Below are 14,968 nucleotides of genomic sequence, written 5' to 3' on the forward strand. Positions count from 1 at the left end.
TGAACTTTAAAGAACTTCTTTAAGATTTTTTATTATATTCGCGCGAAGGCTTGGTTAGCCGTTTAGCCATTTAGGGAAACTGATAAATACTTGAGCAGAACTTTATGTTCATTCTTATTATTTAGTAGAGGAATGTAAAAGGGAATTGATATTTTTTTTAATTCACAGAAGCCAAAAGTGCCTATAAATTTTATCTGCACCCGAATTTGTAGAGTAGCATTTACTTAATTATTTTTAATAGTTTCGTTACAAGTTAAAATTATAGAAAACACAAAATACCAGCACAATGAAAAGGAAAATATTAAGTAAGGAATTAGATTATTTGTTTTGTGTTAACTATTCCAATGTTGGATAAAATAATATACCTTAAATATTTTAACCGAACCGGGTTTTCTTATTTGAAATATGTATAAGGCTTTTCTCAAGTATTATATCATGTTCAACATATTGTTATGTTTTTGATTCTTAATGTTATTTCCATTCCAACTTTACTGACTACTTAAAGTATAGGTGTAATTATAGTAACCGTCTACATACATACTGTACAGGTCTTATTATATTATGTCACGGTTAAATACGAAGAAATAAAATTATTGCATTTATAGAAACGCAATGTTGGAATTGTAAGTTATATAATGTGAAGAGATGTTTTTTAATTATTGTTTATAATAAAATGTTTTATGATGGAAACAATGTTTTAATTTTGAGATAACCAATAAGTACGTTGCAGTTATGACATGACTTTTTAATTAGATTAAAATCTGTATTATGATGTATGGGAGTTCTGTATTGATAAACTTATTTGACAGTTTTATTTAAATATTATAAATTCACTTGTCACAATAGATGATAAGATTTTCTTCTTAATAATTTGGATTGGCTAATTTTTTTCGGTTTCGGTTTCGGTTCGGTTTGTACGGTAACAAATATTACAACGACTAAACTGTTTGGAGTGAAGGAGAAAATTTGTATATAATGAAAACACAATTTTAGTTATTTCTTTATTTACAACACTTAACAACTTCAATCATTTCATACGACCATTCAGTTAATTTAAATAAGTTGTAATTCCACCACAACACGGTATGCGTTGAGAACAGTGTTTCATATAATAGATATAAACACAAGGATATAATATTTTAGTATTTATCAGATCAAATTGATGATGGAATTAAATCTTAAGCATTATGTTTTCAATAGTTCATTTTATTTGCAAAAAATAACATCGCTTTAATAACGGATTATTTGACGTAATGAAGAAGATGCACAGTTTTCAGGTTTAAGTTACAGTTAACACAAGTCGCGATATTAAAGCGATGCGTCTGTTTAGGAAGTGATTATAATAAATACATTAATAATTATTACAGTAACGCATGCCTCCGCTTAAAAAATCACAACAGTCATATCCGCAGTTAAATATGGGGTCCAGCCCCCTCAACCTTACAAGATAGGTTACTCGCAAACATTTAAGAACTTACTGATTACTTTTAACATAAATAAACATTCAATTAGTAAAGCAGATGTGGCCTCGCCGTAACTTTCACACATTGTTTTTTTTCTGAATTTTCACCAACATCCGTTGACACAAATTGAGCTAACTATAAAATTAATAATTTTAATTTATCTAACTAATTAGAATCAGTGTTAGTAGCCGTAAAAGTACGTTTTGGTAATTTCATACTATTTTATCATGAGATTGAACACTGTCACTTATAATAGATATATTTTAGCGGTAGCAAAATTTCATATAATGTATAATAGGTACTAAACAGTTTATAATTACAGAAGAATATATAACTTTAGACCGTTTGTATCAACATTGAGCACAAGGAAGCGTAATCATACTATATCAATATTTAATTAACTACGGGATAAAGTTAACTTATCATACCAGCGTCATAAAGACGAATATATATTTTAGTAATTGCCTATCATTAAAAATACGTTACACCTTATTCGAATATAATAAATTATATTTAGAAATATTCAGGTGACCTAATATATCATTTTTATCATAAATAACGTCAACATTTATTTTATAATTAAATATAAAATATTTAAACACCATAATCCATCAGGAATGAAATAAAAATTTAAAAATGTAGTTTATCTGTTCCAAATCCAAGGTATAGTATAAAATAAGTTAGACTGGAATTTTGATATGAGGCCGAAAGAGTCGGTACACTACAAAAAGTTTAGTATAAAAATAGGAATCTTCGAAAGCTCAAGTGTAAAATGGACCAATTTTTTTAATTTTAAAGGTAATATATAAGTAAACAGTAGAAAGTTTTGGCAGACATTTACCATGCACATAGGTGATGAAAACTGACAATAGTATAGAAATATAACAAACTTAAAGGTGTTGTGAAACCATGTTGTCATGATTCGCATGAGAAATGCTGTTTACTTCACTCTTAAAACTACTGAATGGATTATATTGTGCCAATAAGTGTTATATGGCACTTATATCACGGATTTCATTGTACATATTAAAATATTAGACAACAAACTAAGATACCTACCCGTGTTACACGACAACTGTTACATTTCCTTCGTAAGATACAGGATAACGCCAGTTGTCTACATATCAATGAAATTCCAAATATGATACATGTATAGTAAACATTTGATACAATATACTCTAAATATTAATAAAATACTAGTACTTAAAAATGTAGATATCAGTATGATTCTCATGATATCTATACTAACACGGATATAATAAGTATAAAATAAGCGTATTTTCGGACACATCCGTTAGGCATCGAGCGTGCCAGTGATCCGTTTCAGACTTTTAACGTTGACATACAAGGTTCAAGTCTTGGCTCCCTTGATCCCGCCGTTCTACCTACCATATCCAGTTCACAATCAGAATTCGAAATTCCCAATTTCACTAGTTATTCAATAACCGTTCTTTGACACTTTGATATAGGCACCAAATTCTCGCATGATGAATTCCTACTAGTCTATTCCTATATAAAATCACATTCATACACCAGCCGTAACAATAACGATTCGTCTAGTTCCGTCCGTTTTTGTGCTTTGGCAGATTAAGCCATATCAGATGAATAGCCTTAAATACGAGGGTAGAATTTAAAATAATCTAAAAACTTTGTATATGATTAAGTAAAGTAGGTAAATCAAAGACGTAAATTAAAGATAATGGGAAATGGAAGGAATGAGTAAATACTGTAAGTGATGCCCAATCAACATGAGAATACCAAAGTATCAAAAGATGAAAGGATTTATTATTTCAAGCAGTTGACATATTCTGCTCATGATTTCAAACAATTTTAGATATGTCTATATTTTGTTTAATTGTAGATATTTTGTCCCGTATAAAAAAAAAAAAAAAATTTAGATATGAGTTAGCACCTACTGTATTAAATTCTGCCCTGTATTTTAAAAGGTATGAGCATCTATAATATCGTATAACTTTAACATATACTGACTGCTAAAGTAGGTAGATATAAAGATCAACCACAATATTTTTGATATTTTTACGTCTTACAATATAGACCTTTTTCTTACAAGATCCAAACTTTTAAATCCAAATATTCAAGACAAGTTGAGTCTATGTATTTGGGAAGACTTACAATTTTACGCCAAAGCTTAACTTTGCAGACCGTTTACAAAGTTAGTTCACAAGTAGTAACCGAGTTCCAATGATCTGTAGTAAAACATTGAACAAGATCTGTACTTAATTCATACTGTTTATAGAGTTATTTGTGATATCTGCTAGAGCTGATCTCCACTTAAGTGAATTACGTCCACATGGAGCGCCTCAATCTTAGAATCAGCGTCTGTGCGAGCGATACGGCATTTTTTCGAAGGCTTTTTCGTATTACGCACATGTTTTATCATCGTTGGATGCAGTATCTTGATGTTTTTTAGACAGCGTCAGTGCGCGTGCATGATCTTAGCAATGCTGTCATCTGATCAAGTTCAAATTAAAAAGTTCTTTTTCGCACGTTTCTTCCCGCCAAATTGGCGACGTTATAACCTAAAAACGGTTTCCATCTTCTTCCATTCATCCCTCAGCTGTGTTTTTCAGTACTGGCAGGTTGTAACTGCCGCTGCGCGCGCACGTCTTACGTCAATGTCGTCACTGTTACATTTTCCCGCCAAATGGGTGACGCGTTTACCTGCTACTCTGCCTTGGTATAACTAAAATGCCGTTATCTGCCAAATCCTTGTTTTAAGTAAAACGTCAAAAATGCGATAAAAATTTAAACTGATGCCATTCTTCAATGAGAACGCCTATTTATGACTTAAAGGTACCAAAAAGTCGTATATATAGATCGAAAGAGATTTTTTTTTCTTATTCTACTGGTAAAAAAGGTGAAAATCCTGATGTCAGATAACGGCATTTTAGTTATACCACGGCAGTACTGCTCCCCGGTTACTCCTCGGCGGTGGGCTGCGCGGTGGCGGCGGTGGCGGCGGCGGTGAGCGGCTGCAGCAGGCGCTGCGCGCGCAGCACGTCGCCCACGGAGCACACGCCCGCCTCGTCCAGCTCGCGCCAGCGCGCGTGGTTGGTGCGCGCGTGCGACACCAGCTCCGGCATGTCGATGAACGCTGGGGACACATTTAATTCTCTTTTCAGACCCACATTATGAACCCCATACTCATAGTTAAAACAGAAAAAGAAGGTAAGCGAGGTAATTTATTCCTAATTAAAATTATAAACAATCCGATCTCCTATTACCAAATTATCTCACGGTAATAGGTAACGCAATCCGTGTTCGGATAAGCCATTAAACATTTCTGTTATTAAATAAAAAAATAAAAATGACATTTTAGTAAAATATTCATATAAATTGTAAGTCCATTCCAACTTATTTGTAAATTTTCAGCATCCATCATCATCGGAACACAATATTAAAAAAAAGAATCATTAACAGAAACCCTTAGCGCATGTAATGTATGTGTGACATTATCAAAGCATGAGATAGATAAAACTAACCAGCCCAAGCTTCCATCATGTTGATGATGATGTAGTCGATGAAGCCGAGCTGCGAGCGCGGGATGGAGCAGGTGGCGCGGTCGAACATCGGCATCACCACCGGCAAGTCTTTGGCTTTCTCCTCGTCCGTCTGAAGGAAGTATTCCTCTGCGATCCTGTTAAAATAACAGACAATGATGATAAGCTAATAAGTCCTTTAATACGATGTTATGATCGATACGAGCTTGGAAGCATGTAGCTCGACCATGTATTAATTTTTTAAAGATAAGTACTTTAGTTTGAATACTAAGTGATGCTCTTACGGTGAGGGAAAACATTGTGAGGAGACCTGCACATTGAGGCTACTGGATTTGAACCATGGATCCTATACAGGTTTGGTTTACCTTCAAAGGTTGAGGAGGTCAGATGGGAGTTGTTTCGTGTGAAAACCTGACTCACCCAATCTAAGATGAGATGAGGATGCAACCGGGACTAAAGGTAGGAGAAAGAAGTAAGCATTTGTAGCAGTGTCACACTGACAGCTTGAGGTCAAGTTTGGAGTGGTCACATTAATGAAATGAGTCTACTTGTCTCCATATACAAGTAATGGACCAATTAATACAACGACTATTGAATAGAGAACAACTTTTGTGCTACGAAGTTGATGCCGGCCGGGTCAGCATTAATTATTCACCCACCATTTTATCTTGAAATTGACAGGGACTTGTAATTTTCTGAAATATACCTATGATTAAGTAAAAACGTACCTTCTTGCCCATTCAAAAGCGAATTTTTGTGGCCTAGATGCGTTGGACACGTCAGCACACTTAATCATCATCCTCTTCACCAACACCATGTTCTCTGGCTGCGACAACGCTGTTGTGTCCAACGCCAAAGGTTCCTGACAAAGAAAACAAAATATTATATTACTTTTAAGTATTGCCTCAGTCGTTCTGGGCCGGACTGGAGTAAAGATAAATACATGACGGTACATGAAATATGCACTTAAAAAGGGATTTTTAATTGCCGAGAGAGGCAAGCCTTGTATGTTTATGGCAGGCATATTCTATTAGCTTTTGAAAACCGTTCCTAAGGAGTACGCCCGAAAAACCGCTGATTGGATGAAATCGTTAATTTTGTAATCACATTCTATAACTGTCATTTATTCTTCAAAGCCCACAAGGTACAAAGTCACTACATAAGGTTGAACGCCTGTTTACGAAAGTCCTTGGATTAGCTCATTTTAATTTATGGTTACCTCAGTCTGCATGCCGTCTTCTTTACTGCCAGTGGATGTGGCGTAGAAGACGTTGACGAACTTGGCGAGATGCTCGTAATGCTTGGTCATCTCCGTGGCTAGGATCATGTCGATGACGTTGTGCCTCATCGACTTGAAAGTATCGCGGTCGAGATTCTTGAATATGTTCACGCGCTCATCATCTGGAATTGCAAGGGACATATAATCACGTCTTGGTCCCTTGCGGGCTAGACATAGTATCAAAAGACTGATAGGCCATGTTCAGCTGTTTGACTTAATGATAGAATTGAGATTCAAATAGTGCTAGCCCATCGCCTACAAGTAGATAAGCCTACCACCTTTTACGACATCCATGGGAAATAGATGGAGATGTACTATTATTTTCCTTGCCGGGCACTAAATGGCAGTTTGTGAAACATCTGGTCCAATTTCGGTCAATTTTAAAGATAGAAGTTTTAAGGAGAAGCATAAAGATCATGGTAAAACAAGCATCAGTAACGTTAAGTCAGGACGTGTTTTGAAGATTAATAAAGCAGAAGATGCAATGATAAACAATAGCAAATGACTTACTGAGAGTAATCTTAAAGGTGAGAGCGGCGTGGTGTGACTCCAAGACGCTGACGTCATTGTACAGGATGGCCAGTGGGTGCCGCGAGTTGCAGAGGAAGGCGGAGGACGTCCCGGGGTGGTCGATGTCGTGGGCGGCCGCGGAGATGAGCGCCGCCGCCGCCTCCAGGGGCTCCAGGAGGGACTTCAGGCGCTCCTTCTCGAGGAAGTATGCTACGGCCTGGAAAGTGTGAAGTTAAGACATTATTCAGTCTGCCTTACGTGTTACATTGATGACTCATGTTACATTATTGGTCACCTGAAATGTGTAATAAATATTAAGGTCAATATTTTTTCAAGTCTTCGTTGTTTTCTCTCTATGAAATGGTTGCGTCCTTCTCCCAACGAAAGAAGCAACCGAGACGAAATGCTGCGATTGTGACGATATGAGAAGATACATGTAGGTAACCTTCTTTATATGCGCAATAGCGACGGTTGCATTGTTTTGTTAGTTAAAAAATGTTATTTCCAACAATATAGCACTTTTTATTTGATTATTTCTCTTCGCTTTCTGTCTTTTGTAGAGAATAATTAATTTTGCGATTATACTTCCTACAATAATTTCATATATTATTCACGTACACGTCAAATCTCACCTTCATGAAGATCAGCTTCTCTTGACGAAAGATTTACTGTAGCGAGGAGCCTACGGGTGATTGTACACTGGCATTCTTACTTAATCTACACTGATAAGAGTTCTATTGGCAAAATACCATACCTGAAGCACATCAGCAGCATGCGTCGAATTGTGGTACGTGTTGGTGGAATGGTAGTTTGATTCTATAGCAGTCAGCCAGTGCAGCAGAGTCCGTTCATCGCACTCCAGGGTGCCGCAGACATCGAACCTGCCCCCCATGAGGGTCAGTCCAAGGTGCGCAAGCGGCCTGTTTCGTGTGAGCTCCTCCAGGCGGAAGATCTCGAAGTCCCAGCTCAGAGCTGTGTCGAGGAGCTCGCGAACTTGGCCTGATGCCTGAGACGATAATAGATCTTAAAGGATTGTATAAAATAATTAACATTTATAGAGGAATGATACGAGAATAAAGAATTATATAAAAAAGAGAGGAATTAAGAACGGTTAAATTTTCTCTATTAACCTTCTTAGTTAGTTCAAGTTAGATAAATACATAGATTATTTTTGAGGTCTGTATAACCTGGTTGGTATAAAAAAGAAAACGAGTCTCCTTGCTTCAGAAGAATCAAATTGACTGCGCCGGAGACTGCGCCGGCGTCATTTGTGAGTAGACAATAAGGATGAAAATTATTTGTCACCAACTTTTTGTTGTGATATGCCATGCATGGGGCAGTTAAAATTAGACATTGATATCAAAATGTACTTAAATGAACACTTACCTTGTGTTTGATATTCGCCCTGTTGGTCTGTGAGCGGACCACGGTGGAGTCGTTGCTACTCCTTCGAGACGACAGCACGTTGGTTGGCCCCTGCTAAAAATACAGTTTATGTTAGTTTTACATTTTCAATAGGAAAGTATAATTGAGGTTATGCACTATGGTAAGTTTGTTTGAAATGTTTTTTTTTATCTGTGCCGCACATCACCTATTTATTGGTTTGAGAGAGAGGTATACTTATTTTTATAGTTTTCAAATTTATTGATGCAGCTATTTTAAATCTACACGGCTTTATTTTCAGTAAAGAAAAAAAAACTAAAATGTTTCTTATTTATTAGTAATTTATAAAAATAATTTTATATTCGTTTTCGCTGTGTTTAGTGACCGCGTTTTATTCTTGATTCCGCTGTGCACCAGCAGGGGGTCCTGAGGGAATCGCGGCATAACTTTGGGAAGTCATTGCGTTTTGCGGTTAATTACCTCCGGTTCAAGAACAACTCAGTATAAACATTTAATTTAATTTAGAGTTATTGCTTTTTTTTATGAAATTAAACATTATTTGTAGTTGTTTTGTAAGAAAATAAAGATACTACTTACGAGCGTATATTATACTGTAGTTAAATAAATAAAATTATATTTTCACTATAAAGTACCTATTGATTATTCTACACCTTAATTTTATAATGTTAGATTTAATACAAGACTTTAAAATAACAGTGTTACTAAAATGTGTTATCAACATGTTAGTATAAGCAAATAAATTTAGACAGAGTGCGCAATTAATAAAAATAAGTTAGTACTATGAATACCTTGAAGTCATAGGAGTTAAAGTGGAAAATATTATACACAAATATAGATTTATGAAAGAAATTCTCGAAAGCTTTATTCTAGCCGAGGCTTGCTCTAAAAGACTGGCTTTAGAAGATCTATGAGAAGACACAGACAAAAATAGTCGATTTTATGTCTTCCTACCATATGAATAAGGCCGATGTTGGCCTGCTCCCGCTAACGCCGACAGGACCGCGAACAGAAAAATCCATGTTAGTATACAATTTTATATCTTTATTAGAATTACTACCATAGGTATTACATAAAACATGCTTCTTACATCGTGTCAGAAATTCATTCATAAATTAATAAATTTATAATTAACTAAAAGGATCAAGTAGCTATTAATATTAATATAACTTTAGTTCATACTTTCTATTATTATCTATATTTTTATTTCAATTTATAGATGATAAAGTCAGTCCGTCAGTCACTCTTCCCGGACTAAGCCGCTTTTGACGAAATTTCTTACGGAGTTAGAAAAAACGCTTTTTTTTTTAAATACCCACGGTAGCTAAGCGGGCAGGAACTAGTTTTAATATGGATGAGAAAGTTATTTTTCTGTTTGTTTATCTTTAAACTTATTACGACTGAAAAAGGTAGAACCGATTAAAATAGAAAACAATGAAGCCGTAGGCGGCGGTGGGCGTAAACTGGGTGATATAATTTTAATTAACAATTTTAATCCTTTGTTTGTTCTGTCATTTTGCAATTAGCATGAAATTAATTATACATATATCAACTGACTTCGTTACTTTATGAATGAATTCCGACGAAATTAAAATTATACTGGGTTTTATTACCTATATTAAAGAGGTATATGAAATAACAATTACTAACTACAGTAAAATATTAAAATACACTTTATTTTAAATATATAGAATTAACTCCCTTTTTAAAGAAGGTTCGTTTATAACCAAATAGAAAAAGAAATAAGTAGCAACCAAACCAAATTAAATAGTAAGGTATGTACAAATACTATTAACATTAATAATGGGGATATTTACAAATAGATTTTAATAAAATAAGTATGTATGTAGTAATAGAATAGGTATGTAAAAATATTTAAATTTTAGAAATTCAACACCCCAGTGACAGTCATTATAAAAAAGCATACCGGCAATCAATAAAAAATAGAACGTCACCTATTTAAAAAAAAAGAAATAGAAGAAGTATCGTACACTCACAGACAGGAGTGCGCCAATGAGGTCGGTCGCGATCGGGTCTTCCACCCTCAGTTTGGGCTCGTCCTTCATCTGCGGCGAGTACAGTTCCGACGTTCTCAGCATGTCGACTGCGCGCTCTATGCACGCCACGGTCGACGGTGGCGCGCCTTCCGTAGCCGCTGACAGGAGGGCTATGACCTGCAATTAGTGTTACTATTCAATAAAGATTTCCTATATGTTTTAATAAAAAAGCATTAATTTGTATAGTTACAGTCTATTTTTGTTTGAGATTTTACAGATTTAGCAAATTGAATCTTGATGACTCGAGGTTGGTGTGATCTGCTAAAACCTTGATCATGGCTTTGCCACTTCTCGCTGCACTGCAGTCTAATGCCTCGAGTGCTAAGTCATTATTCTGAAATGGCGTAAGCGTTTAGCCAATAGGCTTTACTCCTCATCTATGACAGAGATTAAAGATACGAGTATCTGATTCGTACGAAAAGGTATGACAACCATTTCCAAAAATAATACTGTTTTTCTTCCACCTGGCGCTAGTCCCGGTTACATCCTCACCTCTGTGGAGAGGATCCTCGCACCTTTGACCATGACCGTGGATTCTGTAAGGTTAATTGTTTGGCTTAAACAGATATTTTACCTTGGTTATCGGAGCCTCCAATGGCAGACCCTGCAGTTTCGCTAGCGAAGTCCGTCGCAGACCATCTGACGCCACCGAGCGGACGTCCAGCGACCCTCGCCTGATGGAGTGCAGGGACCCACGGGCTCTCTCGCCTTCCACCACGTTGGTGTGCTCGCAGACGAACACTATGTGGGATGTGCTCCTAGAAATATTTGGGAGAATGATTAATTATGCAATATATCACGTGTTATATTGGAAGAGAAAATTATTAAAAAAAGATGTTAATTTGGTAATTAAATGTTGGGTTCAATTGTAACTAGTTGTAGGTGCCTTTTTTAAGCAAGTCTGCTTGTAGCAGAAGACACCACTTTCTATAGCATTAAACTCTAGATATGGAACTAGTAATGTCCTTACGTATATTATACTTATTCTTTTATATGAGGAAGAGTAAACATATTACGGTGGCCCCAGGGAAGAGATACAGAAGGAGGTTTATGCCCAGCAGTGAGTCGTGGTATTTGTAGGCTGTGGATAATTGGTGGACTATTCTAGTGTGAAGAACACGAAATCAACATGGCATGGTAACAGTTTTAACGGGAGCAACTATTACTTCGCAGCAGACCGGCGCCTCTCAGTTTCGCACGCCAGTGGTCACCAACCGCAGGGTTTAACTTCTTACCTTCTTTATCAACAACGAGTTGCTATTACTAACCTTGAAAGAGCTACCGTAGCACCTCTACAAGGCAATAATATGGGGTCCGGAGCGGCCCTTCGTCGCAGCGTGACGGGTGCCTCCCAATCTCGTACGCCAGTGGTCGCCAATCGTAGGGCTTCGCCACCGGCGGTCTCCATCAACGGCTTAGGGCCTTCCTCACCGCGCCAACCGAGCACTCGGCACCAGGACTTGTTGGTCAGCTGTGGGAGAGTTATGCTATAATTATCGATCTTGAATTAAGCTTGTGGAAACATCATTTCGACTCGCTTCATCATAAGTGCTACTCATTTATATGCCGTAAAATAAAGAAATCAGATTTTTATCCCCTAGTCTCCTACTTCCTGTGATAAGAGATTCAGTTAAATGCATGCCACAAGTATTTTGTCCCAAGTTCTTCCCACTTTTTTACACAGGATATTTAGTCTTATGTCTATTATTTTGAATCCCTGGATTGTTTTTTCTAACCGTCCATTTGTCACCTTCATCTAAATTATAATTATAAATAAATTATTTATCTACTATAGTGTTAAAACAATACACACAAGTATCCTCTGCTGATCATCAGTAACGGCCACGAGATCCCTGGAGCGGTCGGTGGCAGCGGCTAACGCGGCGATGGCGGAGATCTGCGCGCGTGCAGACGCGGCCGCTGCGCGCGCTTGCAACATTTCACCACACCACGCGGTCGCTCCCAAAGTCTCAACCATTACCTGTTAAAAAAATAGGCATTTTTGAAAATTATTACGCGAAGTCATTATTGTTATCATTATGGAGTTTGTTGCGATAGTCAGACGAGAGTTGCTTCGTGTATAAACTGACCTTATTGACGCCAAGAACGTGGTCATATACGGTCATCAAGCTTTCCCCTTAGAACGGTTATATCATTATTATTTTCTTGGACTTAGTCCCAATGGCATCTTTTAATTGTAAGGTTGTGGAGGTCAGATTTGAAGTAAAAACGAGCTTCGAGTAAAAACCAAATTTAATGACGCCAGGTTATTGGTAATAGGATAATAATTTATAATATTCTAGCATTAAGTGCGCCTATTGTGATATTAATTAGTATTTTGTTCAATAAAGTTGAAATAAATAATTAAAGGTTGCAAGCGGTTAAAACACTTGGAGGATGAATATGACAAGATGGATTCAATGAACGTGGTCATTCGGTCTTTTCAAGACTGTTGGCTCTGTCTACCCCGCAAGGGATATATACGTGACCGTATGTATGTGTATGTATGTATGGATTCAATATACCTACATTCAATATTAGCCAGTCGTCCGCCCCTTTATTTATTTCTAGATAACATTTAAGTAATGCATAATGTATCTGCTGTCAGTTTGCAGGTGTAAATGCAGATTTCATGCGACATATTACAAGGAAGATAGATGGTCCACGGGGAGTTTCATAATTTTCTCATCTTTAGGTAGTAAAATATAGTTTTAGTTTCAAAACAAACCACGACCATTTGGAAAGTTTTTATTTTCGTGAATTTTAAGTAGTTAGTTACTTTTATAAATACAAATAGTTCATTTATTTATCTAGAAAATGCTTGAGAGTTGAATAGATAACTGAACTCGTCTTTTTCCCTAACGGAGTACATAGAGCCTGTAAAATAATAAGTCTCGGAAGAATTGAGTTTTCATAAAGTAACAGGTTGTTAGTCCATCGTGTAAAATAAATAATAAGTTGTAAGCCTTCCGCTAACTGATTTTAATAATCTAAGAAGTTTATTCGCTACAAAAGTAGCAGCAATTTTAATAAACAAAAATTATACAGCCTTATTATAGTAAATTCTTAAGACAGAATCTTGATTCCATTATAATGCTATCCAGCTGAAAGAGATTTAGACTTGTGACTATTTCCTTGTCTAGCCGTAAGAGAAAAAGACGTGATAAGTATGTTGGTAGTCCATCTAAAGGTAGGAGTTTTTTCGAGAATTTTAGTTCGGCCTATATATGTATGTGTAAAGCTATTAAGTATCCCGGGCAAGGCATGATGAGAAACGAACTTTCTCTGATTTTCCTGGGTCTCATAACACAAGTTTTGAAATAACTTCGAGGCTAACTCAATCTGTGTAAATTGTTCCGCATATATTTATTTATTTAGTTATAACATACTCGTACATATATAACATAACATATAATCACGTCTATTTCTCTTGTGGGATATATTTTATTTAATATAATATAATAAATAATGATTGGATACAAACAAACATCAGATTATGATGAGTTTTATTTATCCGAGGATATTGAACATCCGTTGTTTACATCCCAATAAAAACTGTCCGAGGCCAAATAACAAGATACCAAATGGAATTGACAGGAAACTTCGTACACGAAGTTGAGTTAGGAGTGTATATATTTTGGTGGGTTTATATGTTTCCAAAGAATAAAAGCAAAATGAAGGAGTCAGTGACAACGAAAATAATTTGTAAAGTTGTGTTACTAGAAATTTACAAAAGGTAAATAAGACTCTTTTGGTTGTCTATTTAGTGGGAATATAAGTCAATATATATTGCAAATTCAGATATCAGATAATCTAGTCTAAACTACTGTGGTATGTATTTTCTTTTACTGCTGTTTAAAATTAAACCACTTTACAATTTACGTTGCGACGAAGAAGGACATATGTATATCTTAAATTACATTTCGTGTAACTACTGTGACTATTTTCGTAGGAGAATGTAGCCGCAGACGACGCCCCGGGGGGCAGAGTTCGTGACCGCAAATGTCTTGGCTGCCAACTATGAAATTGCTTCGATTTATAACCCACCCGAAAACAAGAGGTGCTATGGTACTAGAATACCATGTATCTATGTAGGTATATTTGGTATATTCAGTTAAAGTGTTTTCATACATATAGTTACATCTTTATCCCTTACAGGGTAGAAAGAGCCAGGTCATGTAGAGACTGCAGCTCAGCTGTATGGCTTCCAGATGTTTAATTATGAATTGAGATTCAAATAGTGGCAGGTTGCTAGTCCATCGCTTAAAAGAAGAATTCCAAGTCTTTTAGCCTTTTCACTTAATTGACTTTTACTATCTGCACGAGATGATAAGTAGCTGACACACAGAATGATTTTTCTTCGCTTTACCTATTACCTACTACCACTGTTGGTTTTATAATTTTTTGGTTCCATTATTTTGGTTTTAAAAGTAAAATAAAGAAGTTACTCTATGGTACGTAGTAGGTATGAAACGAAAAACCAACCTTGGTATGACTGAGCTAGAGATATATTCAAATGGCTGAGTTCATTTGTATAATGTATATTACGAGCCATGGAAAAGTTAACAAATTTATCAAAGCCTTTCATCATTATAATCTATTTTGTGCGAGTAGATATGTATATTATATTCCGCCTTAAATAAATATTCTTTACCAAAAATGTTTCCTTCATTTTGTAAAGGCCAAAACGCCAGTCAAGCGGGGGTTTATTTTTGTGCTAAAAAAAAGATTATGGAA

The 14,968-nt window shown here is 36.0% G+C and overlaps 1 protein-coding gene across 6 annotated transcripts in view; it reads right to left on the reverse strand.

The window, feature by feature from the left end:
- Positions 1–993: 993 nt before the first annotated feature.
- LOC106139541 (high affinity cAMP-specific and IBMX-insensitive 3',5'-cyclic phosphodiesterase 8) overlaps positions 994–14,968 on the reverse strand; it is a 99,973-nt gene continuing 85,998 nt past the window's right edge. For 3 of the 6 annotated variants that reach the window (XM_060949409.1, XM_060949408.1, XM_060949404.1), the window contains 11 exons: positions 12,045–12,212; positions 11,500–11,702; positions 10,806–10,989; positions 10,166–10,348; positions 8,160–8,252; positions 7,528–7,779; positions 6,774–6,990; positions 6,204–6,385; positions 5,713–5,846; positions 4,967–5,121; positions 994–4,578 (listed from right to left, as the gene is read on the reverse strand). In XM_060949409.1, the coding sequence (XP_060805392.1) occupies positions 4,403–4,578; positions 4,967–5,121; positions 5,713–5,846; positions 6,204–6,385; positions 6,774–6,990; positions 7,528–7,779; positions 8,160–8,252; positions 10,166–10,348; positions 10,806–10,989; positions 11,500–11,702; positions 12,045–12,212 (1,947 nt within the window). In that variant the 3' untranslated portion in view covers positions 994–4,402. The remainder of the gene's footprint in view (positions 4,579–4,966; positions 5,122–5,712; positions 5,847–6,203; positions 6,386–6,773; positions 6,991–7,527; positions 7,780–8,159; positions 8,253–10,165; positions 10,349–10,805; positions 10,990–11,499; positions 11,703–12,044; positions 12,213–14,968) is intronic. The other 3 variants (XM_060949407.1, XM_060949406.1, XM_060949405.1) reach the window with 3 other exon arrangements.

The sequence above is a fragment of the Amyelois transitella genome, chromosome 19 (genome assembly GCF_032362555.1).
Source record: "Amyelois transitella isolate CPQ chromosome 19, ilAmyTran1.1, whole genome shotgun sequence".
NCBI lineage: Eukaryota > Metazoa > Arthropoda > Insecta > Lepidoptera > Pyralidae > Amyelois > Amyelois transitella.